General features: G+C 35.5%; 5 protein-coding genes across 7 annotated transcripts in view; 2 read left to right on the plus strand and 3 right to left on the minus strand.

Moving 5' to 3' along the window:
* Window positions 1-12,462, plus strand: part of LOC132697795 (frequenin-1) — a 92,291-nt gene extending 79,829 nt beyond the window's left edge. Inside the window, exons 6-7 of the mRNA XM_060663448.1 lie at window positions 8,870-8,958; window positions 10,738-12,462. Coding sequence (XP_060519431.1) covers window positions 8,870-8,958; window positions 10,738-10,902 — 254 coding nt within the window. The 3' untranslated portion in view covers window positions 10,903-12,462. The remainder of the gene's footprint in view (window positions 1-8,869; window positions 8,959-10,737) is intronic.
* Window positions 12,463-12,477: 15 nt separating this feature from the next.
* Window positions 12,478-14,503, minus strand: LOC132698630 (uncharacterized). The gene is made up of 2 exons (XM_060664822.1): window positions 13,634-14,503; window positions 12,478-12,812 (listed from the first exon to the last, which is right to left on the minus strand). Exons 1-2 carry the CDS (start codon window positions 14,501-14,503, stop codon window positions 12,516-12,518), a joined length of 1,167 nt encoding a protein of 388 aa, XP_060520805.1. The 3' UTR covers window positions 12,478-12,515.
* A 2,074-nt stretch (window positions 14,504-16,577) lies between these two features.
* Window positions 16,578-26,185, minus strand: part of LOC132697848 (luciferin 4-monooxygenase-like) — a 31,228-nt gene continuing 21,620 nt past the window's right edge. Inside the window, exons 5-6 of one of the 2 annotated variants that reach the window (XM_060663543.1) lie at window positions 16,862-17,146; window positions 16,578-16,803 (exon numbers count right to left, since the gene is read on the minus strand). In XM_060663543.1, the coding sequence (XP_060519526.1) occupies window positions 16,608-16,803; window positions 16,862-17,146 (481 nt within the window). In that variant the 3' untranslated portion in view covers window positions 16,578-16,607. Of the gene's footprint in view, window positions 16,804-16,854; window positions 17,147-26,185 lie in introns of both variants that reach the window. The other variant, XM_060663544.1, reaches the window with a different exon arrangement.
* Window positions 17,537-19,358, minus strand: LOC132697850 (uncharacterized). The gene is made up of 2 exons (XM_060663547.1): window positions 18,795-19,358; window positions 17,537-18,134 (listed from the first exon to the last, which is right to left on the minus strand). The coding sequence occupies exons 1-2, from the start codon at window positions 18,838-18,840 to the stop codon at window positions 17,782-17,784; spliced, it is 399 nt and encodes a 132-aa protein (XP_060519530.1). The 5' UTR covers window positions 18,841-19,358; the 3' UTR covers window positions 17,537-17,781.
* Window positions 19,383-24,297, plus strand: LOC132697847 (uncharacterized). 2 transcript variants are annotated; one of them, XM_060663541.1, is made up of 2 exons: window positions 19,383-19,516; window positions 19,573-24,297. In XM_060663541.1, the coding sequence occupies exon 2, from the start codon at window positions 19,940-19,942 to the stop codon at window positions 23,702-23,704; it is 3,765 nt and encodes a 1,254-aa protein (XP_060519524.1). In that variant the 5' UTR covers window positions 19,383-19,516; window positions 19,573-19,939; the 3' UTR covers window positions 23,705-24,297. The 2 variants fall into 2 exon arrangements, with proteins under 2 accessions (XP_060519524.1, XP_060519525.1); XM_060663542.1 differs by having other exon boundaries at window positions 19,428-19,516; window positions 19,610-24,297.

Genomic DNA, 26,185 nt, shown 5'->3' on the forward strand with positions numbered 1-26,185 from the left:
AGTATTAATTCAGAAATAGATTAAATTAAATTAAGATAAGTTAAATTAAATTAATTTCAAATCTATAATTTAATTAAATGAAATCATTTAGTTACTTAATAACATAAATAATTTTGAAGAAATTAAATTAATGAAATCGTTCGTTATAAGTTTGCAACCTGCAATAATTTACAATTAGTTCAATTAAATTCTTATTTAATTATAATTAAATTAATTTGAGACTAATAATTTTATTTTCATGAATTGATTGCTTGATCGTTTTCATTGAGATTAATATGCATTAGTTACCACTTAAATGATGAACTACGGAACTAAGTATTAATTCAAAACTAGATTACATTGTCATTAATTGAACTCCAACTTTCAATTTAGACGCTATAAAATAATTAAAAATTTTAGTTAAATTAAATTAATTTCTAATCTACAATTTAATTAAATTAAATCATTTAGTTAGTTCATGACATAAATAATTTTGAAGAAATTAATTCTAAATTAATTTTTATTAATTGACCCGTTGATTATCTAATAATATGCGGAGACACTAATAAGAACGAACATAAATTACATAAATAAACAAACATAAGTATAGTTAAACATAGTGAGAGTAAATTTAATTAATTAATTGAAATAATTAATTAATTGATTGCTTGATGCGATGTAGCTCCATGTCCCAAAATATAGATTGATCCATATTTATTTGGAAGCAAATGGCCTTTTCGTAATCGGTAAATTGCCTTGGAAGTACACAAGCGTCATCAATCATACCGGTTTCCGCCATTGTAACTGTGGCATTATCGGCAACACTACTAAATTTCATTGCTCGGTGTTCGCCGTAATTCATACTCGCGGGACAAGATCGCATTCCAACCACCGAAAGCCTCGGCGAAATGGAAAATTAATTCAAACAAGTTTGCCCAATAATTGAAATCCCGCCTCAAAAGGACAACCGACGATGTGCCGCGCCCCGTTTCACTTGAAAGGTTTCCGAAGACAAATCTTAGTTAGTCATTACTGGTTTATTTTTTATAATTTTAAAATCCTGATTGAGTTGCCTTCTTCTTCTGCTGCATATCCATTGATGGATGTTCACGATCACATTTGTCCACTCTTCTTTATTCCTTGTTAGTTCTTCCATTGCCCTCAGTCCCGTCCACTCTCTGATGTCGCAAAGCCAAGACATCCTCTGCCGATTCCTCTCTTTCCTTCAATCTTTCCTTCAATTATCAACTGTAGGAATTGATATTTTTCATTACGTATCACGTGACTGTTTTTCGGCGTTTGATTGTGTTCAGAAATTCGCGGTCTGATTTGATCCTTCCCAAGATCTCATCGTTTGTTTTTCTTGCCGTCCATGGTATCTTCAGTATACGTCTGTATATATGTCATATGGCTCACCTTTAGTGTAAATCCCTCCATACCACACAGTAATACAGGCCAGACGTAGCATTTTATGAATCTAATCGTTACTCTGAGATCGAGATCGGTATTGGTGAGCACTTTTTTGAATTTCATGAACGCACTGCGGGCATTTTCAATTCGACATCGGATTCCTAGTTTTCACACAGCCACGTTTCTAAATATTTAAATTTATTTACTTGTTCTATTGATTGATTGTCATATGTTAGGCTGGCGTTTTGAAATTCTTTTGGTTTACGAGTTATTATCATGGATTTAGTTTTCTTGGTGTTCATATTAAGACCCATGTTCTTACTGCAATCACCGACAATCCCGAGCATACAATTAGAAGTAAGTCGTCCGCGTAACGTATATTGTTGACCCACACACCATTCACCTTAACGCCCATGTTACGTTCTTCTAGGGCTTCATGAAAGATGTTTTCAGAATACGAATTGAAGAAAAGCAGGGAAAGAACACATCCTTGCCTCACCCCTCTACGGATTGGTTTTGCTTCCGTGAAATCGGTACCAATTTTGACTTGAGCCTTTTGTTGCCATTTTTGAATGCAACGGATGCCTTTTTGGTCTCTGTCGAGTCTATTTAAAATTTGGATAAGTTTATGATGTTGGACTCTGTCGAACGCTTTTTCGTAATCTGATCGTTGCAGTTCTGGTCTAGCACCTGAGTCGCAACTAATGCTTCTCTAGTGCCTAGCCCACGTCTGAATCCGAATTCTGTGGATCCGATATCCCTTTCGCACTTTACTGATATTCTATTGTGGATAATTTTAAGTGTGACTCATGAGGCTGATTAGTCTATTGTCCTCACATTTTGTTGCAGTGTTCTTCTTTGGCAAAAGGAAAAAATCTGATGTTAGCCATTTAGCAGGGAACTCTTCTGATTTGCCTAAATATCTCAAATGAAAAAGGATTCAGGCGTCTTGATCCTGAGAAGAATAAAGGTCTCGCGTGAATTGTAAAATATCTATGAGTAGCTAAGTAATATTTTTGAGATTTTAAAATGCAATAAAAATATTTTGTTCTTCACTCAATAAATACTTATGGTTATTTATGAGCATTCCTGAAAGATATGCTATATATTTTATTATATACTTCAGTCAAAGCTTTTAATGCAACGACGTTTCTTGCTTGCTCATTGTGTTAGTTTGTCGACTCCTGTTGCCTTTCTTTGGTTCGTCAGTTTATTCGTTTAATTATTAATAAAATCGCCTTTTCGTTCTTCACGCTTACGCAAACCTTATGAAAAATTTAATGTTAACTTTCCGATACCTCGTTACCTTTCAACGATGGCAATTTCAAAATTTGAAAACGACAAACAGATTCCAATTATGTCCGATTCTCTTTTTTTGAACGGTGACAAGCGATTTTGGTTTTTGTAAGGAATTTCGGAGACTATTTTTTAAATTGTTTCGTGGTGTATGGTTTGTGGAAAATGACACAAGACAAATATACTTTGAAATCCATGCCAAAACATGGACATAGGATAATTTTCCATATGATCTCCATAAACAAAACTTCTCCCACCCCCACTCACACTTCCTTTATTTCCATCCCATTTTTCGCTACCTCGAATAGGCCATTAGGTAAGCCAACATTTTCCGAGCTCCCAGAATTGTCGTCCCAGCCCTCAGGATAGGTGCGTGGACCCCAGAGCGGTGGTTTATGCAAACACCATTAAACTTATAGGGCGCGGGACCATAGGGTGAGAGATAACCCCCGTCCTGGTGCGGCGAACTTCCAAAATTGGATGCACCTTCCTCCATAAATCCATTTCGATTTCCATTCCCAATAAATTCGCCCGCCTCCACACGCGCGGGGGGCGGAAATTAAAGCGTCGAAAGTTTGCCGAGAACGTTTTCGATTTTTCGCAATTAAAAACGTTTCATCAAAATAACGGGAACCGGACACTAAAGGTTTAAAATTCAAAAATCGCAGTCACATTTGACGTTTGATATTAAGTATTGTATTGCGAAGTCGTCGAAAGAAGCTAACGCTATTTTATAATGAGTTAATCTAGAGCCCACTCTGATGCCGAATTGACATTTCGTTCGGTCCAATTCGGAAGAAGTTATAAATATACAGCGATACAGTCAAATCCAGTCGTATCTATTAGGTACTAATTAGATGAATCAAATAAGAAAACTTCCAAAATGTGGTGAAACTACAAATATACCCGATGAAAGAATAAAATGGTTTAAAAGTTTTACGTAGTAAAACGAGTAAAAAAAATATTTTTAACAAAAATTATATTAGAGTAAGTGTTAAAAAGTTGCAAAAAAACTAGATTATATCCTTATTAGTAACAATATTAAGCAGTCCAATTCATTTTAGCAATTATCTAAAAAGTATTTGAGGAAGCAGTAGCGGCAACGGTAGAAGTCAGGTTAAGGACTGTTCAGGAAATTATATATAAAAATCACATAAAATAATACTAAGCATACTAATAAGTGTAAACGCAAGAAACTGTTTAATGTTATAGACAAAAAATGTTAAAACGCATTTCAGTAATGTTCAATTATAAAATCGTCATTTTTAAGTTGTGTTATCGCCGCTACTTCGACTATCTCAATACCTTATTAATTGTTCTGTATATTCAATGGATTTGTTCCAGTACTCGTGTGTAATATGATTCAACACATCTTACCAAACCTTTGATCTTGCTCGGATGTAAGACTATCATCTATACTTTTTTCCCATAGCATTTTAATTTAATTCTATTGCTTTCAACTGGCAATGATAAAGTTGCTGGCGTAGAACCTTATGTTTCATCTACGGCATATATAGTTGGTTTTTTTATGGTTCTTGCCATTGAAGGGATTTTTGATTTCAGCATATTTCATTCTGATTCTGTTTTTCAAGCCACTCATAATAGTATATTAGGTATGCAAAAACTATGGTAAATGGCTCTTGAGTCACGAGTTTATTTGACATGAGCGGAGCGCGATGGTGCGAGGGTTTAATAGTATATTATGCAACAAGTGCGGTTAACGGGATTTGACTCACGAGCGGAGCGCGTGCTTAATAAACGAGTGAGACCAATTTAACAAATTAAAAATAATAACAGATTTTCGGATTGCTAAATTTGGCATCATTCAAATAACATTTCTACCAGTGGCTATTAAATCTACTCGTTTATCGTTCCGACCGGTTCTGTTATTGTTGTGTATCTTTAACTGTTTACTTTAGACAGAGAGGGATATATCATTAGATATGTCATATAAACAACGTAATAAACACAACTTTAAAACATTATGTTGTTTATTTAACTTTTGCAGTTAATTATTAAGTAGTTTATTTAAAGAAAAAGGTTGTAATTTGGAAGAAAAATCATCCCAGGATAGAGCTTCTAAGAGAATTCAATTTTTAAGCTCGTATAAGCAAGAAAAAGCAACTCCTAACGTTCAATTTTGTTTTGTTTGTTTGTTCAAAATACTACAATTGGTCTTGGCAAGATATTAAAATAAAGACTGTAAAAATCTTTTAAGTTTATCCGAACTGTAGGTAAAATTTTTGTGGGAAACTTAAATTATAAATGTCACTTTACTTGCCCACTAGAGTTTAATTGTAGCTTATAGCACGTAGTATTTAAATTATCTGATATATTGCATAACATTTTTCTGTGTATTAGTTGTTATGTACATCTTTGCAAAACAAAATCCATACATTCACTGACATGACCGTCAGCATTGACAAACGTCAAAATTCAAAGCGTGGGAAATATCTCCGAAAATATCCGATTGCTCTCAAATCCGTTGGGTAAAATCCCGGAAATGTCCGAAGTGACTCGGATTCTTGGGAAACGAAACTGACTTCCCGCACGCTCACTCACGCACTCACTCGTTTATTAAACACTCGCTCCGCTCGTGTCCAATAAACTCATAAGTCAAATGCCGACGGTTGCGAGCCACTTCGGAAATTTCCGGGATATTACCACAAGAGTTTGGAAGCAATTGGATGTTTTCGGAGATATTATCCACGGCTTGAATTTTGTTTGTTGTGTTGTTTTGCAAAAATATAGTCATAAACTATTGTTTGTATAAAAAGTATAGTATGTAACACTACAAGTTTACTCGTTTATTACACACTCGCTCCGCTCATGCCAAATAAACTGTTTACCACACTTGTAGCGTAAATCAGTATTTTCTTCCAAGAACCTAGTGTTTTTTTATTTAAAATTCTTGAATGATACGCTGCATTGTCCAACAAAAATTCATGAAGGAGCAACCAAATTTGGTATCAGTTTTTCTTTTAGCCATTTTTCAAACATTTCACAGTTCATTTTTTATAGTAAAATCTTTTTGATGGCGAAGAAAACATTAAAATTGCACCTTCAATAGATCATTTTGAAAAATTGGTATAAAAAAATAATGAATCGCTTTCCGCTACCACATTCCCTTTTCCTCTTGACACTTTTTACAGACTCATCTAACCCAGATTTTGAACTACTTCCACATAACGTTTCTTTGGACTTCTTTTCAGAATTGGAAGAGTTACATTGGTTTTTGTTCTATATCAATCGTAAATCCTTCAACTGATTCCCAGTGTTTTCGTTATTATTTCCTGGATAGTTTATCAAATTTAAAAATCATTTCTCCGCGGGGACGCAAAAAAGCAGGAAATGGCTTATTATTATTCTATTGCCACTAAAAATTGTCAAAGTCTCAAAAATAATGAATCGCTTTCCGCTACCACATTCCCTTTTCCTCTTGACACTTTTTACAGACTCATCTAACCCAGATTTTGAACTACTTCCACATAACGTTTCTTTGGACTTCTTTTCAGAATTGGAAGAGTTACATTGGTTTTTGTTCTATATCAATCGTAAATTCTTCAACTGATTCCCAGTGTTTTCGTTATTATTTCCTGGATAGTTTATCAAATTTAAAAATCATTTCTCCGCGGGGACGCAAAAAAGCAGGAAATGGCTTATTATTATTCTATTGCCACTAAAAATTGTCAAAGTCTCAAAACTAACGCCTGCAAAACAAAATTTTTGAAAACTGCTTACAATTTTAATAATCATTTTTTCATTTCGAGATACTTGCACGTCTGTTTTATTTATCTTTTGAATCTTATTTAGAAGGTACAATTTAAGAATATAAAAGAAAAACAAACGTGGAGTTGGAATGGGAAATACTGTTACTAGAATTAAAAACTGTATGAAGTAAAGTGCATTTTTATTTTAATTATGGAATCCTCTGTCTTAATTTTTATCGGAGCAGATATTTTTTTTGGTTAGAACTTTGCTTGCATACTTATGTGTTTTGTCCTCATTGATTTATTTTTTGCTACTAAAACGGCATCAATAGAAGTTCGGCAGAAGTTTTTCTTAGCGACCTGCATTTAAGTGTATTTGGTTCGTCAGTGGTTTCAGTGTAGATTAGGGTATATTCATTTATTTAATACAATACTATAGAGCTAAAACCCAATTATAGAGCAAAGTACAATCTGAATTCTAACTTAAAAAAAATTATACAACAGATTTATAAATCAAATAAATTTCGTGATGATATCCTATTATAAAAATGATATTTAATATATTTCATCTTAGAATATAAATAGCAAATAAATCTATATTTAGTCCTACAGACTTCAACTCAACATGGTGTATAACAGAGAGTTCCCATAATGACTGTTCTGGAAGTCAAAGACTATAGAATTATCCCTTAGAAACCTAACATTTATTTTACGGAATAAATATGGGGGCGGTCATTTAAATTACTAAAAATTTATTATTACATCCTATTACGCCTTCTTTTTAAGGAAAAAAGTTCCAAGTTTGGTATGTCTATAGGTGGATACGCCCTATCAAGTTTAAAGCTTAGTAGCTTTTTAGAGATGGCCCCTGAACAGCCTCAACACGATCAATCGGAATAGATGCATTTTCAAATTAACGGCACAGGACAGACAGACAGTTGTTAAATGTTAGTTTATTGTCAAATTTCCTTCCAAGATCTGTTTAGGGAGACACTGTCAATAGAATGTTCAAGTGATTTTTGTATTAACCCGAGAGGTATACCGGTACGTTTTTTAGAGGTTCACGGTTAATTATTCTTTTGATACCATACTTCAACATTACGTAAGTTATCTGACAAAATTTGAAAATCATTTTCTTATTCTACTACAAAAGTTTTAGATCGTCAGTACTCGTTAACACTAATAACTTCCTCTATATCGTTGATGGAAAGGTTCAAAAACAGGGGTCATTTAGAGTAACAGTAACGTATTGAATTCGACCGTCTAAATAGATTTGAATTTAAATAGACTCCAATGCGAATAACATCAGTTGCAAGTCAGTTGGCAATGTCCTCAGCAATATACTATTATGGCAAATAAATTTGTAGCTACCCTTCATGAACTCATGTTGATAGTTGATGTAGGTTAAGAGTTCGAAATTACATTCACAAACGTACTTTTCACTGTAGAGTAGTATTATTAAACAAAAAGCAATAATACTTCTTCCGAAAATTTTGGAAAAACAGAAGTATAGAAAGAAATTGCAAGAACATTTTTATGTAAATTTTAGGGTACTGGCACGCACTGGCAACGCACCTGCTTACCTTTAAACGATAAGCAGGAAAACGTATAACTACAAATACATTTTAATGGAACACAGCTCACTATTGGTCCCATACTGTGGGAATAGATCATATCCAGGAGAGATGTCCAACTTTCTTCCTTTTGCATCAGCCTTAACGAATGAATCAAGACTTTGGGTGGGGCACTATGGGTAAAACTTTATCCTACATCTTAATCTTATCCAACATCTTAATAACACATCAGGAAAAGGCTGTACAAGGAATAGTATTGACCAGAAGCTTGTTCCAGTAGCAGTGTTGTACCGAGTATGCTGCCTCCATATGAATGAATAGCAGGCATATCCATAAACTTGATACCCAACTGAACTGAACCAGCAGCATTACTCACACTCACACTTTTTTAATACAGTTTTGATGTTCGATTGAATTAGGTGTGCTTTAGATAGCCAAAATGGGGCACCTAAAATTGGGTATCAACTAGAAGTGACCTAGGGACGACTATAGTAGTCTAGTAAATGAAATTCTGCCTTAACCTACAATTATATGCCACATAGCGTTATTGAATACAGCCGGAATATTTTAGTTAATAATTAATTTAATTAATATTTAATTGAGCTTAAGATACCAGAGAGGAAGTACAATAATCTGCTAGTAGAGAGCACAGTTGTGGATTAGGTATTGCAGTAGATTATTAATCAATTCAGATTAGGATTACCAACGATATGTATCTATTTCGATCGAAATTTAGATGATAATATAATCCGCTATATATACAATAATCCGTAACGTCCCTAAGCAAACATTTAACATTCGCTGTTGGTTACTTGTTATGCTACCAGAATTTAGAAATAATCCAAAGCCATCAAATTTCCAGTCGTATTCGAGTTTGATGTATATCGTATCCGTTTCTAGGGGCGTTCCGACTTTACGACGTCGACAACGATGGATTTATCACACGGGACGAGATGTACAACATAGTGGACGCCATATACCAAATGGTGGTGAGTATATTTGCGACGGGTTTTTTAAAGGGCGGTATTTTCGTGTGCGGAAAATCGAAAAAATAATATTCCGAGAGTCGAAAAGACGGAGAAGTTCACTGGAATGGCAACTAGTCGACCAATATTTGTCTTGCCTGGAAATTGAGCCTGTCGCTGCGGTCTCAATGTCCACACACGTCGTCGTTCGGCACTGCGTCGCGGCGGAGTCTCTTATTTTCGAGTGTTTGGAGATGGAGATGAAATTGAAGCGCATCGGTGTTGTTTTTTTTTAATTACTCTCGCCTGCCAAATATTGATCCATTTTAAATTTTAATAGTATTTTTTTTAGTTTAAGTTTAATGTTAGATTTTTAGATATTGAGTGCTAGAAAAATAAAAATGTGAAACTGAATAATTCAAGAAACGTATTACCTATTTTGTGACAATTTAATGTAATACAAAATTGTGACTGCATTCTCTGCTACTCTTGATTCTATTTATGTACCTATAATATTTGTTTATATTTTCTGAATATATTATTGAAACTTGAAACACAAAAGTGATATTGATATACAAAAATTTTGCGAAATATGGATTTTCAGTATCATACTTCAGGTTGAGTTAGATTGATTTACTTATTATGTTAAATTTTTGTCAAATTTGACAAAATATTAGTTTAGATTGTTTGTTTTTATGTTTTTTTTTTATACGTTAACTTATATAAAAAATCGTATGGCTTGAAAGAAATAATCTGAAGGTTATTTCAATTGGAGCTTACTTGATTTTGATATTGTAATAATTGTTGGAAATTGATGACAATTTCTAAGTGGTATTTAGTGGCAATTTGAGAGAGATGTGGTAATTAATTTAGTCCATAGAAATCCACAACGGAATCTCCCTCGTTTATATATATATAATTTAAGTTAACTTTTTTTACCTAACTTTAAGTAATTGCTAATTTATTTAAACAAAACTTTTGTTTTTGAGATAAAAAATAATTTTCTTTTATCCAAATTTTTGGTATGTAGTGAAACGTTTGAAAATCTTTCCAAATTTTGATACGGCTACTGCTTTTATTTTAACATTTTTCAGTACTGTAACGTCAGCAAAATATTTTTTAAAATTTTTGGTCTATTTATCTTGTTGCTAATGGAAAGCAAAGCGGAAAGTAAAAAAAACTGACGAGTGTCACAAAATAAATAATTATATTTGTATAATTTTTTTATTGCCTTTTCTAACATTTCAAAAGTTAAAATAATATTCTTTTTCTTCTGTTGAAATTATTTTATTTTATTTATTTTATAACAAATTATTAGCAGCTGCAGAAATCTGAATTGAACAAATCCCTTTCACTCTTTCTCCATCAGAAGAATTTTGGGACTTCTTAAAATAAAAAGCTGGTATTCCACCCGCAAACTAGTACCAACTAAATATCAGGAGAGATATGAACAAGTATACCAGTTCGAACTTCCACTGTCTTTACATAATTTAATAAAATAAAATAGTAAAATGACAATGGAAGCTCGAACTAATTTTAGTTTTACGTATAGGTGTTGTAAAATTTTAATGCAGAAAGCATTAATAAGGAACATAACGGAATATATTTTGGTGTATTTTCCTCGCTTTGCAGACACCTTAACACCATTTTTCGTGCTCAAAGTACCAGGATAAAGGTTTTACTGTACTTGACTTTCCTGTCTAACAAACGAATACTACGATTTTCTGGCCTAATAATATGGCGGAAAATATCACTTTTGTCACGATTTTTTAATATTTACAATCGAATTTTATTACAATATAGGGACAGCAACCGTCGGAAGATGAGAACACGCCTCAAAAGCGGGTCGACAAAATCTTCGATCAGATGGACAAAAACCACGACGACAGATTAACGTTGGAGGAGTTCAGGGAGGGCAGCAAGGCCGACCCGAGAATTGTCCAGGCCCTGACCCTCGGAGGCGAATAGCCCATCGGCGGCGGCATCGAGCCAGAGACGATCTGACGTTTCTCGACTGTTTTGCTAATAATAAGGTTTTAACGATTTGTAAAATGTTAACGTGGCGTAGTATTAAGCCCGACGAGGCCTTAGAGTTTCCGGGTATTTGTATAAATATGCCAAAAACAAAAAAGAAAAACGACCTCGTCTCTCTCTGACATTGTGATAAAAATGTGTACAGTTGAACGCGTGACGTAGCTTAAGGGCACCGGGTCGGTGTTTTCTTCTAATTGTTGTAAATAATGAAGCGAAAACGCAGGGGGTATCGCGGTTCGAAAAGGGCGGAAAAAATATAGCTTTTATTGTTTGCCGAAAAAGTTTTATGAAAAAATAAAAAAAAAATAAAAGTAAAAAACTACGCAGAACGTGTGTTTAAAAGTTGGAAAGGTTTTTCCGCCATCGGGATATCGGGGAATCCTCTGCTCCAGTTTTTCGTGGTTTGTTTTTAATCACTCTGTACAAATAACGCCCTGAATAATACCCATGAAAAGCTCGTAATCTAAAGTTAACTTGGGTACACATATTTTCGTTATTTTTAGCCCCTCCATTCTGTCGCCGTCGATACATCGAAGTATTGGCGAACTTTTATATTGAAAAAGTTTTTCCGACAGCGCATATTTCGGGTTCCGCGACTTGGCGCGAGAAGTGGCGTTATATTCCATACCCATCATCTTTGCGTACAAAACACAATAAAAATATGCTTAAAGTTAATCAAATATTTATAGTTCCGGTGCATCCCCATACGTAAAAAGGAATGCCTAAAGGTACGCCCTTTTTGGACAAGTCCGGGAATCTCCCCGTATGTTTAAAACGATTGTATATAAAATCAATTACAAACAACAAAATTTATTTATTGTTACGCATTGTATAATACAGGGCGCTTCAGAGCGCGTTGCGGGCGAAATAGTTTTTAAACTTGAATGGTGTATAGATTTTTAAAAGATGCTTAACTATAGTCTTAATCGTCGGCCCTAGCTGGTCGATTTTAAAAATACGTCTTATTCGATACGCGTCCGACAGAATTTCGGAAGCATTTCCCTTTTTCGAGGCACCACATACTAGTCTTAAGGCTCTCAAGTAAAATATGTGTGTGCGTTGTTAAGCAATATTTTCATGCTCAAGTTACCCATCAAATTATACCGTTTAGCAAGTTGGTATTTATTATAAAATTCGAAACTTTAGCTCTTTTGGTTTAAAACGTCGTCATTGCCCAACATTCGAAAAAAAATTGAATCTTAAGCACGAAAACGTTGCTAGTAGTTACATTATCGCGGTTCGGTGACACTCGTTTGAGTCGCAGAATCGGGTTAGCATAACTACTGTCGCCGGGCTTTTTTCTTTTCCATCGTACCGATGCGCTAATGATTTCGTTAATAACTTTTCTGTGATAATTACAATCATTGTATCGCAATAACGGAAATGCTGTGTCTTGAATTGCAGTAGGCTGTTCTCGTTATGTGTGTCGTTGTTTGTTTTTCGAATAACCGCTGGTGTCGTTGTTACTGTAATTATTAAGTATATAGTAATCATTATACCGATTATAACATTATACCAAGTGGCGTTTTTTTTAGAAAATATCCTTTTCACCAGTTGCGATAGTTTAACAGAAACTGCGTTATAACGATCAAGTACGAGGTAACGGTGTTGATGATGATGCCGAGGACGCGAAAGTTAATGTCGAAAAATCCACCGGCGGACAGAGATGGCATCCGGGTCGAGCTCTGCAGAGCCAGCAGCTGAAGTTCCTCTTTCAGCAACCTTTCGTTGTCATCCCTCGCAACCCCTTGGAGTTCGTTTAACAGTGAGAAGCAGATTTTAGTCGTTTTCTTTCCTTCGCGCGTGATGAACTCGCCGTAGAAAGAAATTAGGAAAGCTTGTCCCTACAACACGGCAACATATTATTCAATGTAACGATCACAAAGTGAAAATGGCAAGGTTTTCTGTTACTCTTCGATATTTTCATTTACACATTTGCACATTTATTTTCCAGTGATAATAAGTATGATTTATTAAAAAATGTATTAATTATTTGTCTGGACTGTTTAAAAAAAACAACAGTTGTTTATTTCTAAGAAATACCTAAATCAAAAATTGTAAGAATTTTTTTTTAATTTAGATATTTGGATTTTCAAGTTTGTTCTATGGAACTAATCATCTTACGACAAATTGTGACAATATGGCTGTCTTTTATGTTAGTTTCATTTCACTGCTTTCGTCTGATTACGAGTGCTTAATAGTTCCCCACCGCTAGTGCGGTTTTTGGAAGTATTCATTATTTTCCTGGTTTCAAGTACCACTATACGTTTAACTTTGCCTCCATCTCAACCTATAGAAAGCTGAAATTTTGTTTGGAATTTGTTTATCTAGATAATTGTGTTCCATAGTATACAGGATCTTCATGTAACAAGCAAAAATGAAGGCCTCAGCATTTATACTGTGCTATTTTTTTTGTTTTGGTTTTCTGTCAAAACTCCAGCGTACTATATAATAAAATAAACTGAATACAAAAATTGTTTCTATTTCCCGCTATATATTTATAAATAGCTACATTAACTTGAAACTTCATTTTGTTTCTGTTTTCTGTTACGTTTCTTTACTTACACTATACTTCCAATAAATATTTTATCGTTTGTTTCGATTTCGAAAGCTGAATTCAACGCTAACTCCGCGGTAAAAAGATTCGTCTATGTGCAATACGTACCACATTAGTCAAGATCCAGAAGCTGATTAATCCGAAGAAGTACATCCGAGTAATCCTTTTCCCGTCATCCTTATTGCTAAGTAAAACGTACTCGATGACCGTGGTCAGGTTTTCCAATATATTAGCTATTATGAACAGTATGAAAACTAGCAGAATCCTGCCGAACATCTCGTTGAATTTCTCCACCAGCTCACAAAGTTCGAAGTGTACCTTCCTGAAATTTTTGATGCTGTAGAAGTGTTGGTCACCAGTTTGGGCTTCCACGACGTTCCTTTTCAGATACTTCTCCGTGTCATACACTATGAGCCGGTTCATTTCGACGAAGCGAAGCTCAATTTTACGGGCGAACGTCAGCAACAATAAAATCACCAGGTTGAAGACGTAGAACTGAACGTCCCGGAACACGAACCCCCGATAAAAATACCACCCGTACGTTGATATGTAGAGCGAGGCGTTTAGGGTGATCAGCGAGCCGATCACTAAGTTGCAGAGGAGGAAGTTTCTCAGAATGTGGAACTTTCGAATGGCGATCAGCGGCACGAACAGTCCTTTTCCTTCCGGGTAAAGATTTTTGAAGAAATTGTAGGCGGGTTCGACGTTATTCAGCAAGCAATATATACTAGTCAGGCTGCACAGCGTCAGGATGAGGGAGGTCACGTGATCCACTACCTTAACGATGGAATTGTAGTCGTTGAACACCGGGTCCTGGTTGCTACGAAACGAGAACGCACTACCGAGGATGACGGCAGAGGCCAGCGTGACCTGCAGAGGTGCGTGAACCCAGCTTCTTTGGGCGACGGAGACGATCTTGTCCAGTACCGATTTGCGCCTCTTGAAGATATCTGGTTTAGGGTAGATCGTCCGCGTCATGGTGGCAGACGGACCTGAACGTTTATGACGCCCGGGTTGGAAAATTTCGTGACCACACTTCGGCGATAGTCATCGATTAATTAAGTTCGCTAAACAGGCAATTACCTCGAAGGGGACAATAAGAAGCAGGTCGCACGCAAGTGTCGTCTGTTAATTGTTTACAAACGATTGAAACAGATAAAGACTGGCCTATTTAGTCCGTTACGTGAGAAGAAAAATAGACGCCTGCCCGTTAGCTTTGAAATTGTATATTTCTTGTAATCGGTCCGAGACTAGCAAGTTTAGTTAAAGTTACATTATCATTTTAAGCATTATAGGCAACAAACTCTCATAGCCCCAAGTGAAAGAAGCTAGGCAGCAAAAATTGGCATTCGAAAGTGCTTTTTATAGGAGAGAACAAAAATAATTGTAGTGATAAGAAACACAATGGTAATTATTATTAAGCACTCGTGAAAATAACTAATAATTATGTAGATTTAACATGATGTTCTACCAATGATCTCTTCAATAGAATCAGAAATTAAAGGCTGATGGTTATCTGTCATGGTTTACTTTATAAGTGCTCCTCTACGCCAAATTGACGTGCCAATATCGTTGACTAAAGAAATTTACTGGCTAACTAAGGCTAACATACGTCGCATTGTTGGTTTAAAGATTTAAGGTTATGTTGTGATATGAAGTACGTTCCCTTGTTTTGTGTAATAATATAGTTATTTGTTTATTCGCATACTTCGAAACAAACTGAACATCCAGATCGCCAATTTTCTTGCCAATAATTGCTCCAGCTTGTTGAATATTATATTGGCCAACATGTAGACGAGACTTTAGTGTCACGTAGGGAGACGATTTTTATGTCTTCGAAGTTTGGAATCGAAAAAAATCAATTTGCTATTCAGCTTGTACGGGTGTTTCAGTTGTTGTTGTTCAGAGTTTTTATTATTGGAGACTATTTAGCAGAGTTGGTGATCACTTGCCAATAGTGTACTATTCAATTATTTCTTTGTCAATATTAAAATTGGAAATTTAACTTACAAATATTAAGTTTTCAGCGCAATAATTATCTATTACATGGGTGCAATATCCATTTTCTAAACCCGATTTGCAATGTGTATGTTACCTTCAACAAACTATCATCGCACTGTGATTTATATTATGATGGTCTCCAGGCGGTACTTCGGCAACTTCGATTGGCGTCGGGTTATCCGTACTGACAAGCGTTATACTTTTCTTTCTTTCTTTTTTTTTCAATTATAATGGTAGTAGATTTAAGATTAGATTTTCCGTTCTCTGTAAATATGTCATATGATTCATATATAATATTTCCTGTACTTGGATCATGTTACCTGTTGCAAATAAAAAAATAAAGTGCTATTATTAAACTTGTTATTTGAAGGTGCCATATTACGTGGTCTGAATATTCATATACCATTATCAGAGGGAATACATTTTCTATAATTCTCTTAACTTATTGTTTCATTTTCAATTCTAATACTAACCAAGTAATCGAATTTTTTAAAAATTGAAAATAATCACGAAGTCTGTTAAATAGCTTGTAATAATTAAAAAACGCACAAAAACTTATATGACAAGCTGGTTTATTTTTATCCGAAACATGAACAGCTACCTAAATAGATGATGCAACGTCGCCACTAAAAAGAAATTTTCACAAATAAATACGTCACGCACCTTGTCCGAAATGTAGAATTTTTAAAAAGTAATAAATACTACCTAATTAAAACAGTCCAACCTAGAAGTCGCCGAAATCCACAGAACCACCGAATTTTAGATATCCTGCGTTTAATTAGCCCTTGCTACCAAAGACTAATATTTCGGAGCATATTCTAAACGCATACCACAAACCAAAAGCTTTGTTTGACATATCCAAGCATAGAACGTGAATGACTGAACCAAACCTTGGAAAATCCATTGTACCGCCACGACCATGGTAACAAAACCATTTATAAATTATGTTGACTGTCGGTTTCGACTCATTTAAAGAATAAATTGTCGTGTCTTTTTTGGATATAAATTCATTGATTGCTACGGCCACCAATAAAAATCCTTATTTGCCGTCGATGTATATTTGTATTCGAAGTAAACCCCTTCAGTAGGCGGGACCGCCTGAAATGTGATTCGACGCGCCGATACTGGCCAGGCTTCTAGTGTATTCGATCTTCACCTTCAAAATCTCTTCCCTGAGGAGCCGTTTCTTGATACTCCCTGTAGCCGTACGCGGGAACTCGTCGTAGAATATGATCTTGGTCAGTTTCCTGTGATCCGGCGACCTTTCACTGATGTACCTACCGCGAGAGGGCGCGGTTCGTGACGTCTTCCACCCACGATAGACTTACTCATTACGACATCAGTTTGTCCGCCGTTAAGGTACTCTCCGACTTTTTCTGCACGCACGCGATCAACTCTGCGGCGTTGCCGATAACGGCTGCGTCGCACACCGTCGGATGCGACAAGATGACGTCCTCGATCGCAACCGGGAAGTAAAAATTGTCAGCCGACACGTGGATGATGTCATCCACCCTGCCGCGCAAGTACAACCAGCCGTCGTCGTCGTACTGTGCGACGTCACCGGACTTGAAGTATCCTTTCTCCATCGTCGTGAGTGTAGCCGAGTTGTCCTTGAAGTAACTGCAACAACGACCCGCATACGGGAGAGGATAAATCGAACGATTTGGCAGTTCCGCAACTGTGAACGACGTTCATGTCCCTGTACAGTCGCAAATGGATGCGTATTGATGATGGATGATTGGTTTGGCGAAATTCATTCCAACACGCCAAACAAATGAAGCCCCAGTACGGCGCTAAGAATTATGAAAAATTTGAAAGAATTCCAGACGAATTTCTGGTAATTATAAAAGCACTGTTATATCCAGTCCTTCCACTACCTTGAGGGTCTTGATAAGTAGATGTATAGTGCCGATATAAGCAACAGAAACCGTACATAACCTCAATTTCCTAACCCCCCCGCAGCGGGGGCCCCCCGCGCGTGGCGTCCTAGTGTCCCCCCTGTCTACCAGAGTGCGCTCCGCCCCCCACCCAGCTTGTGTAGTGTCCTGTTTTGCCCCGGTTCCGCCCGTCGCTGCTAGATGTCGCCAGCTTGTGTAGCGTCCTGTTTTGCCCCGGTTCCGCCCGTCGCTGCTAGATGTCGCGCGCTCCGACCGTCGTAGGCCCCCCCGGTAGAGGGCGGTGACGGTGCGGCGCGGTGACGCGGTGGATCGGGAGGATAATTAAATAAACTTGAATTTTAATACATTTTATTTTATTTATAAAATTGGTCTGGCGAGGAGTTTCTTCTTCTTTTTATGTCGATTCAGTCGACCATCCCATTGTTCCTGTTCCTTGCGTTGTTCTTCTTCCCGTTCCCGGAGGAAATCTAAATACGAAGTGCACTCCTCGCCGTCCCACTCCGTCGACCACCCACCCGGGTACTCCTGCTGCTCCTTTGTTTCTTTTGATCCACCGGGTTGCTCCTGCTGCTGGTGATGTTCCCTTGTCGTTTCATGTCGTACCGGGAATTCTAACCCCCGGTACTCTTTGTGTGATTTGAATATGTGACGCCCTAAGCGATGCGCCAACATAATATGCGACTTGTTATACGGACAAACCGCGATTTTTTCTAGAACAAAACAAAGTATGATATGTAGCGTTTCCTATAAAACACACATTTTTTTTTTTTAAACAAAACTTCCAAAAAGGGGGGTTATCAAATAATTTTAAAAATTGTTTTTTAAGTTATACGCGCATACTAAAATTCACGTTTCAATTCACTGTCATTTAAATGTAAGTGTATTATTGTCAAAAGGGCAAACTGCAATTTTTTAGTACAAAAAATAAACAAAAATATGTATATATTTCGCGTTTTCCCCATAAAACGCACATTTTTGAAACAAAACTTTCAGTAATTTTAAAAATTGTTTATTTTTTAAAAGCCAAAATTCCCTATTCACTGTCATTTAAAAGATATTAAAAACGCTCAATTTAATTCGATTATTATTGTCAAAAAGGCAAACTGCAATTTTTTAGTACAAAAAATAAAACATTTTTGAAACAAATTTAAAAATTGTTTATTTTTTAAAAGCCAAAATTCCCTTTTCCATTCACTGTCATTTAAAAGCTATTAAAAACACTCAATTTAAATCGGTTATTATGCAACGTAAAAAAGATGAGTATCATATTTTAAAAACAGGTAGAAACTAACCAAAAAAGTGATAACCCAAACTGAAACCCACAAGAAAAGACGCGCACTGTATAAAGGTAATTAAAATATAAAACTTACCAGTTGTAGGGTCGTAGGGAAATGGACATCGCACTTCTGTATTCATTGCACTGAATATAGTCTATAATACACATGCAACGTATTTATACACATGCACTCCCTTCCATGGTTGAATTAAAAGTCGAAAGGTCTTCTACCCACAAGCACCAACGCCGATTTGAATAGACGCGATGTTGTCGCCAGACAACCGTGCAGGTAGGAGTCTCAAGGTCAACACGCTTTCACACGGGAACGCAACCGTTTCGGACGTTGGACGAACGTATGTTGCCGCAAAAGATCAAGGCCAACTTGCTTTCATTTTTTACAATCTCCGTATGGGATGTGGAATTTCAAAACGCGCCGAGTCTAAATGTCAAGTTGTTTTGCTTGTTGAGAATAATAATTAATTGCCCCCTTTATATTTGCTCCGTGGGATTAACGTAATGGGAAAAATTTGTTGCAACGCATGTGGAGGTGTCTTCGTTTGTTAACTTTTAGAAAGTATTCTCGCACCGTATAAATACATCTCATTTTTCTCTGTTTTGTCAGTAGTTGTTTTTGGTATTATTCGTGCAACGTGGAAGCTAACTTAGTGGTTTGGTGTTCGTACAAAAAATCAGTAAGTACCTTTTTTATTGTCTTATTTTAATTCTTTAACATTTGTTATTATTTTATAAAGGTCCTAAAGATCATCTTAGTACTCTCAACCCGTAACCGCAAATAGAATAGCAGCAATCTTAAGCGTAAGTTTTTTTTATTTTTTTAATTTTGAGATAAAATAATTAATAATAATTTATAGATGGACTTAAGTCAACTGAATCAAACCTGTCTTGCAGAAGGTGATTTTGAGCAGCCGATTGTCAAACTGCATGAATTGCCGATAGGCGTTCCGTTTAAAATTACTAGAGCCAAAATTGTTAATACAAAATTTGGCAATTCCGTGTTGCTGCAATTAGAAAATTCCGTAGTATTTCTTCCTACTCGCGTGACAGAAGCTTTCCGTCCGAGACTAGAACACTTTGCGTCGGGGCAGTACAAACTGGTCTACGAGGGATCCAAAGATATTGGAAAGCCCAACTCTTTAAAGAAATTCAAAATAATTCAAAATTAATCAACATATTATACAGGGTAAGTCTTATTTACTGTTATATATTTAATAAACCACGATGCGCGTAAAGCAGATCATTCATAGAGCGCAAATCTTAATTTTAACCTTACAAAAATTAAAAAAGCATATTTCCGACAAGTTCACTCTTAGAGATAGTGATGTGTGGCTTAGGAGACTAAATAAAAATATTGAATCTTGCAACCAAATCGTTTCTAACGAAAAGGATTTATCTATTGGGTTAAAAAGAAAATTACAAACTACAATTCAACATCTGAAAGCTATTAGAAAAATTATTCTTAATTATCAACATAAGCATTTTGGATTGGGATTACAAAGTAGTAGCCGCGAGACAAACACAAATGAAATGGTTGTATGGGAATCGGTAGCGTCGTGTTTCCAGGGAAGAGTTCAGACTGGTGTCATAATTAATTTACTTCATAAAGATTTAATTCAATTTTTAAACGATTCTCGTCCAATATTTCAACAAAAAATTAGTCAAATTTTAAAGAAATTTTTATTGCTGAAAGTAAATACCACATTTTGCGGTGAATTTATTAAGGCAAAAAATGATGTCCAAGGCGAAGTTGATGTTAAATATCTGAGTACCGGAAATGCTGTAGTTGATTTAGGAACAGAATTGAATGATTGGTTTGTTGAAAATGTGCAAGATAAAATTTTAAATCAAATGTCAGAGTTTCAGGAACGTGATTCCGGGTGGGCTTTAAATAATATTATTTATTTAGAGATTAACATTAATAAATTTGAAATGGGTAACGGGTCATCCTTCGTTGAGTTGCCTAAAGAAATTGCGAATAAAAGGGCTTGTATTAACATTAGAAATGACGATCAAGCGTGTTTTTATTGGTCAGTTGTATGCGGACTCTTTCCAGCACGTTTTCGTCAGTATTTACCCTCTTCATATCCATACTACAAAAGTGTTTTGAAAACTGAAAATTTACAAACACCTATGGAAATGAATAAAATAAGCAAATTTGAAAAAGACAATGATATTTCCATCAATGTTTATATCTTAGAGCTTAATAAAAATGAAAAAACTAGTTTTTATTCCGTGTTACCTGCACGATTAACAAAAGAAAAACGCGAAAAACATTCAAATTTGTTGTTAATACAAAATAAATATTATCCAAAAGTTAATGATTTTGATCCTGATCCGCAAGATAATGATTATGAAGAAATAAAATATCACTATTGTTACATTAAAAATTTGTCTCGATTAGTTTCCTCACAGCTCAGTAAATATAATCACAAGAAATACATTTGCGATAGGTGTTTGAATTATTTCAATAACGAAACTCGTCTACATGACCATGAAACAATATGTTCCAGTTTCAATGAGTATAAAGTGTCTTTTCCCAAATATGATTACGTTGAATTTCGAAACCATATATATAAACAAAGGACTCCGTTTGTAATTTACGCCGATTTTGAGAGTCAATTGAGAAAAGTAAATTTGAAAATTTCAGATAAAACCTCGAAATACCAAAAGCACGAAGCTTACAGTGCTGCATATTACTTTAAATGTTCTTATGATGATTCAATATCATTTTTCAAAAGTTATCGTGGTCTAGATTGTATTGATTGGTTCGTGGAGGAAATATCTAATTTATCAAAATTTGTTCGTTCAAAATTTAAGGATATTATACCAATGGATAGTGAAATTAGTCTAGATCAAAGGTCGAGTCATTGTCATATTTGTGAAAAACCTTTTTTAAAAGAAGATGTTATTGTTCGTGACCATGATCATTTTACTGGTAAATTTAGAGGTTTTGCCCATCAGGCTTGTAATTTAAATTTTAAAAAAATATTTGTAGTGCCCGTAGTATTCCAGAACCTTTCTGGATACGATAGCCACTTCCTGCTTCCGGTTTTAGCAAAAAAAAGCTATGTATCCATAGTTCCGGTTAATAAGGAAAAATACATCTCTTTTACATATTTCGAACCTGATTATAACATAAAATTTAGATTTATAGATTCGTTTAGATTTTTGGGAGCATCTCTGGATAATTTAGTTTCCAGTATGGATAAAAATGAACTATATATTTTAAGAAAAGAATTTTCCGATCTCGACGAATCAAAATTAAATTTACTGTCGCAAAAAGGTATTTTTTGTTACGATTACATCGACCATATAGACAAATTAAATGAAACAACTTTACCCCCGATTGAAGAATTCTATAATAAATTAAGTGAAAGCAATATTAGTGAAGAAAAATATTCCCACGCACAAAGTGTTTGGCAGTCGTTTGAAATAAAAAATTTAGGCGAGTATTCAGATTTGTATTTAAAAACCGACGTTATTCTTCTGGCAGATATATTCGAAAATTTTCGAAAAACTTGTATGGCAACACACGTTTTGGATCCGGCGTGGTATTTCAGTATGCCCGGGTATACATGGGATTGCATGCTTAGATTCACAAAATGTCGTTTAGAACTTTTGCGCGACATTGACCAAATTATGTTTATCGAGCGGGCTATACGAGGTGGAATTTCGGTGTGTGTTGGTAGATATGCGGAGGCCAACAATAAATATATGCCCAACTACGATTCATCCAGGGATGATTCCTATATCATGTACTTTGACGTCAATAACCTCTATGGCAAGGCCATGTGCGAGCCTCTTCCTTACGGAGGATTCGACTGGATGTCTCATCAAGAGATTGATTCATTTAATGTCATGAACATTCCAGATGAATCTTCCCAAGGATATATCCTAGAGGTAGACCTGGAATACCCGCAGAAATTACATGACACACATAGAGATTTTCCATTTTGTGCCGAACATCGAGTGCCCCCCAATTCAAAGTTACCAAAACTAATGACTACTTTGTATAATAAAGAAAAATACGTCATACACTATCGCAATTTAAAACAGGCTCTCAAAAACGGTCTCGTACTAAAGAAAATTCACAAAATATTAAAATTTAACCAATCTCGTTGGTTGAAATGTTATATCGATCATAATAATAAATTAAGAACCCAAGCAAAGACAAAATTTGGTATAAATTTATACAAATTGTTTAATAATGCCGCTTACGGTAAAACAATGGAAAACATTCGCAAGCATCGTATTGTTAAATTTGTTAAAGCGTGGGATGGTCGCTACGGTGCGAAAAATTTAATTTCTAGTCCTAGATTTCACAGTAGAACCATACTTGATAACAATTTGTTGCTTATAGAATTAAAAAAATCGGAACTTTGCTTTAATAAGCCACTTTATATTGGAATGTCCATATTGGATTTGTCGAAAACGACCATGTACGAGTTTCATTATAATTACATGCTTCCAAATTTGGGTCCCGAAAAATGTAAAATTCAATACATGGATACGGACAGTTTCATTTATAATATCAAATGTTATGACGCATATGAAAGCGTTATTAAGGCCGATTTAACAAAATTTGACACGTCTGATTATCCTAATGACAATCCCTATAATATACCGCAAATCAACAAAAAGGTTTTGGGGTTGATGAAGGATGAGACTAATGGCACCATCATTAGTCATTATGCTGGGTTAAGGTCGAAAATGTATACTTTCAAAATTTTAACGGGTTCGGTAGTTAAAAAGTCAAAGGGTATTCAGTACAATATTGTAAAAAATAAAATTTCATTTGATGACTACGTAGAATGCTTAACAAATTTTAGGGAAAAGTACGCCACTCAACGAACCATTCGTTCATACACTCACAATGTATTTAGCATCGAACAAACAAAAGTTGCCTTGAGTCCTTTAGACGATAAACGTTATCTTTTGCCGAATTCATATGAAACGCTTCCGTGGGGACATTATAAAGTGCCGTAATTATTTTTTAATATATTTTTGTTACAGATTATGGTCAAGCAACTTACATTAGAAAGCCTTTGTATTATAACAATTTGCGAAAATATTAGGTGTAGTGCTGATTTTTTGCTTGAGTCACCTTTGCCTTGGAAACTAACGATACTAATATTTAAATATTATTCGAAATATAGATGGAAGTACCTTAAACAATTAGCGCTCCAGTCTGATGGCAATTCTTTATTAAATTTAGAATTCATTCTGTTGAATAAGAGATTTGGATCGTCTTACAGAAATAGCATTTTGGCAACTCCAACCATTGATTTTGACGGAGAATCCGCTTACTGTTTATGGGTCAGTTATTACAGGATAAAATATTCGGAAATTTTAGTTTGTAAATCTTGTCACTTTATATTTCAACTAGTTAAAAAATTTAAAAAGAAAAATTTTAGACTTTTATTGGATCACTATCATTTACAGCTGGATATAAATAATTTGAATGATGTATATCACGATAAACAATTTTGGTGTCAAAGCTGCTTTGAAGAAGTTTTGTTCACTGTAGAAACTGAAGATGAATGTAATTTAATGCTTCACGATGAGAGAAAATATGGAAAAAAGTTACGCTTTTCTGATAGTCCATTGAACTATTAATACTGTGGTTTTATTATAACATATGTAACTGTAGATAAGACTTTTATGTATTGATTGTATTCCATTGTATTGCAACAAGAATAAACATGTATATATTTAGACGCTATTTTCTTTTTTACCACCACCACAACACCGCATAATAATTACACAGAAGTTTGTAATTGTATAATTTATTTATTATATACATTATTACTATTTTACAATTTCGTTAAATGCTAAATTATTAAATTGTTCTAGTTTTCTTTTGCACTCTTGAGCTTGCATCCGCGCCACTTGCAAGTCTGTATTAAAAAGCGCAATTTGTGTTTCAATTTCGTTGATATTGCACTCTAATCCCGACAACTGAGACGCCAAGTTTCTTTTTAAATTGAATGCCTCACAAATGACACTTTTTTCTCTACCGTCCGTGAACACTTCGAGCCAATCAGCGGATGACGTTGGAGCTGCAAACGCTTCACTTGTGGTAGTTTTCTTCTTCTTCTTGCGGGATACGACCGACGCACTTTGTTTTCGTTTGGTCGCAGATTTTTTGGTTTGTTGCTCTACAGGAACGAAGCTGGACGGGAGCACTTCTGATGAAGGAAATTGCAACTCGAAATTTTCCAATAAATTATACAATTCGTTGGATGTCACAATTTTCTCTTGAGCCATCATATACACGTATTTATGTCAGAACTTCTAAATCGAGACTAAATTTATTTCAAAACGTCTACGTTGTCTACCCACGAATCGTGCGACTTATCCAATCCCAACCAGCGCACGAGAACCATATTGCCTCGTCTGCGCAACACCTTTTCGACGAGATATAAGTCCGGGTTAACTGTCTTCTGCAATTCTTCTTCATAAAATCCGCCCATTATGGGTTTACCCTGCATATCTTGAAGCAAATACGTTACGGGGTTAGTAACCCGTACTTTAACAATTTTAAACAATTCCGTGGTCCAATTCGGTGTATAACCTTTGTTGAAAACGTGCTTGACTTTGCTGATTCTAACGATGTCGCCGACTTTAAGTTTACGAGGACCGAATATTTTTATGCTACTATACGCGGTTTTCAAAATTCTCTTTTCGTTGCTCTTACTCACATCGATGGGTTTCGTACCCGTCGTTCTATGTTTTGTGTTATTGTATTCATCAACGATAGAGGCGAGCACATCGATCCATTTGTACGTCCCGCGTAAAGAAAAATGTCGAAACAATTTCTCTTTGAGGGTACGTATCACCCGTTCGACAATTGAGGCCTTTTTTATGCTATACGTACTATAGTGGTTAATTTTATGCTTATCCACAAGTTTCAGAAACGTGTCGTTGTAAAATTCTTTACCGAGATCCGTTTGCAAGTTTTGAGGGTGCCGTCCGTCCTTGAGAATTTTGGAAAACGCCTTGGCGACTTCGACGCCGGTTTTGGTTTTCAACGGGCGACACCATACATATTTTGAGAAACAGTCTATCACAACCAGCACGAATTTAAAATTTCTGTTTTGTTTGCTGTAGCGATCTAATTGGGCCAGATCCGCTTGCCACAGGTCATCCATCCCTCGTATTATAGTCCGGCGGCGAGCATAATTTCTGCGTGCCGGCTTGTGCAGTTCTCGAACCAGTTGTACCTTCTCTTTATTCATAATGTGTGTTCGGTTGCGATGGAGGATTTAAAACCCTTTGTTTCAATACCTTCATTATATTCTCATTTTCGTTCGTAAGTCGCTCCATTTTGGTTACAATATCATGAAATTGCTGTGACAAAACGGCGACTTTTGTCATGTGCTTTTCCAAATCTTTCTTTGCGCTCATTTCGCTTAGCTTTTGGTGGAAAACTTCGCGAAACTGCATAATTTCATTTTCGAGTGTAGT

This window comes from Cylas formicarius, unplaced genomic scaffold (genome assembly GCF_029955315.1).
Source record: "Cylas formicarius isolate icCylForm1 unplaced genomic scaffold, icCylForm1.1 PGA_scaffold_2__14_contigs__length_35257938, whole genome shotgun sequence".
NCBI classification, from domain to species: Eukaryota; Metazoa; Arthropoda; class Insecta; order Coleoptera; family Brentidae; genus Cylas; species Cylas formicarius.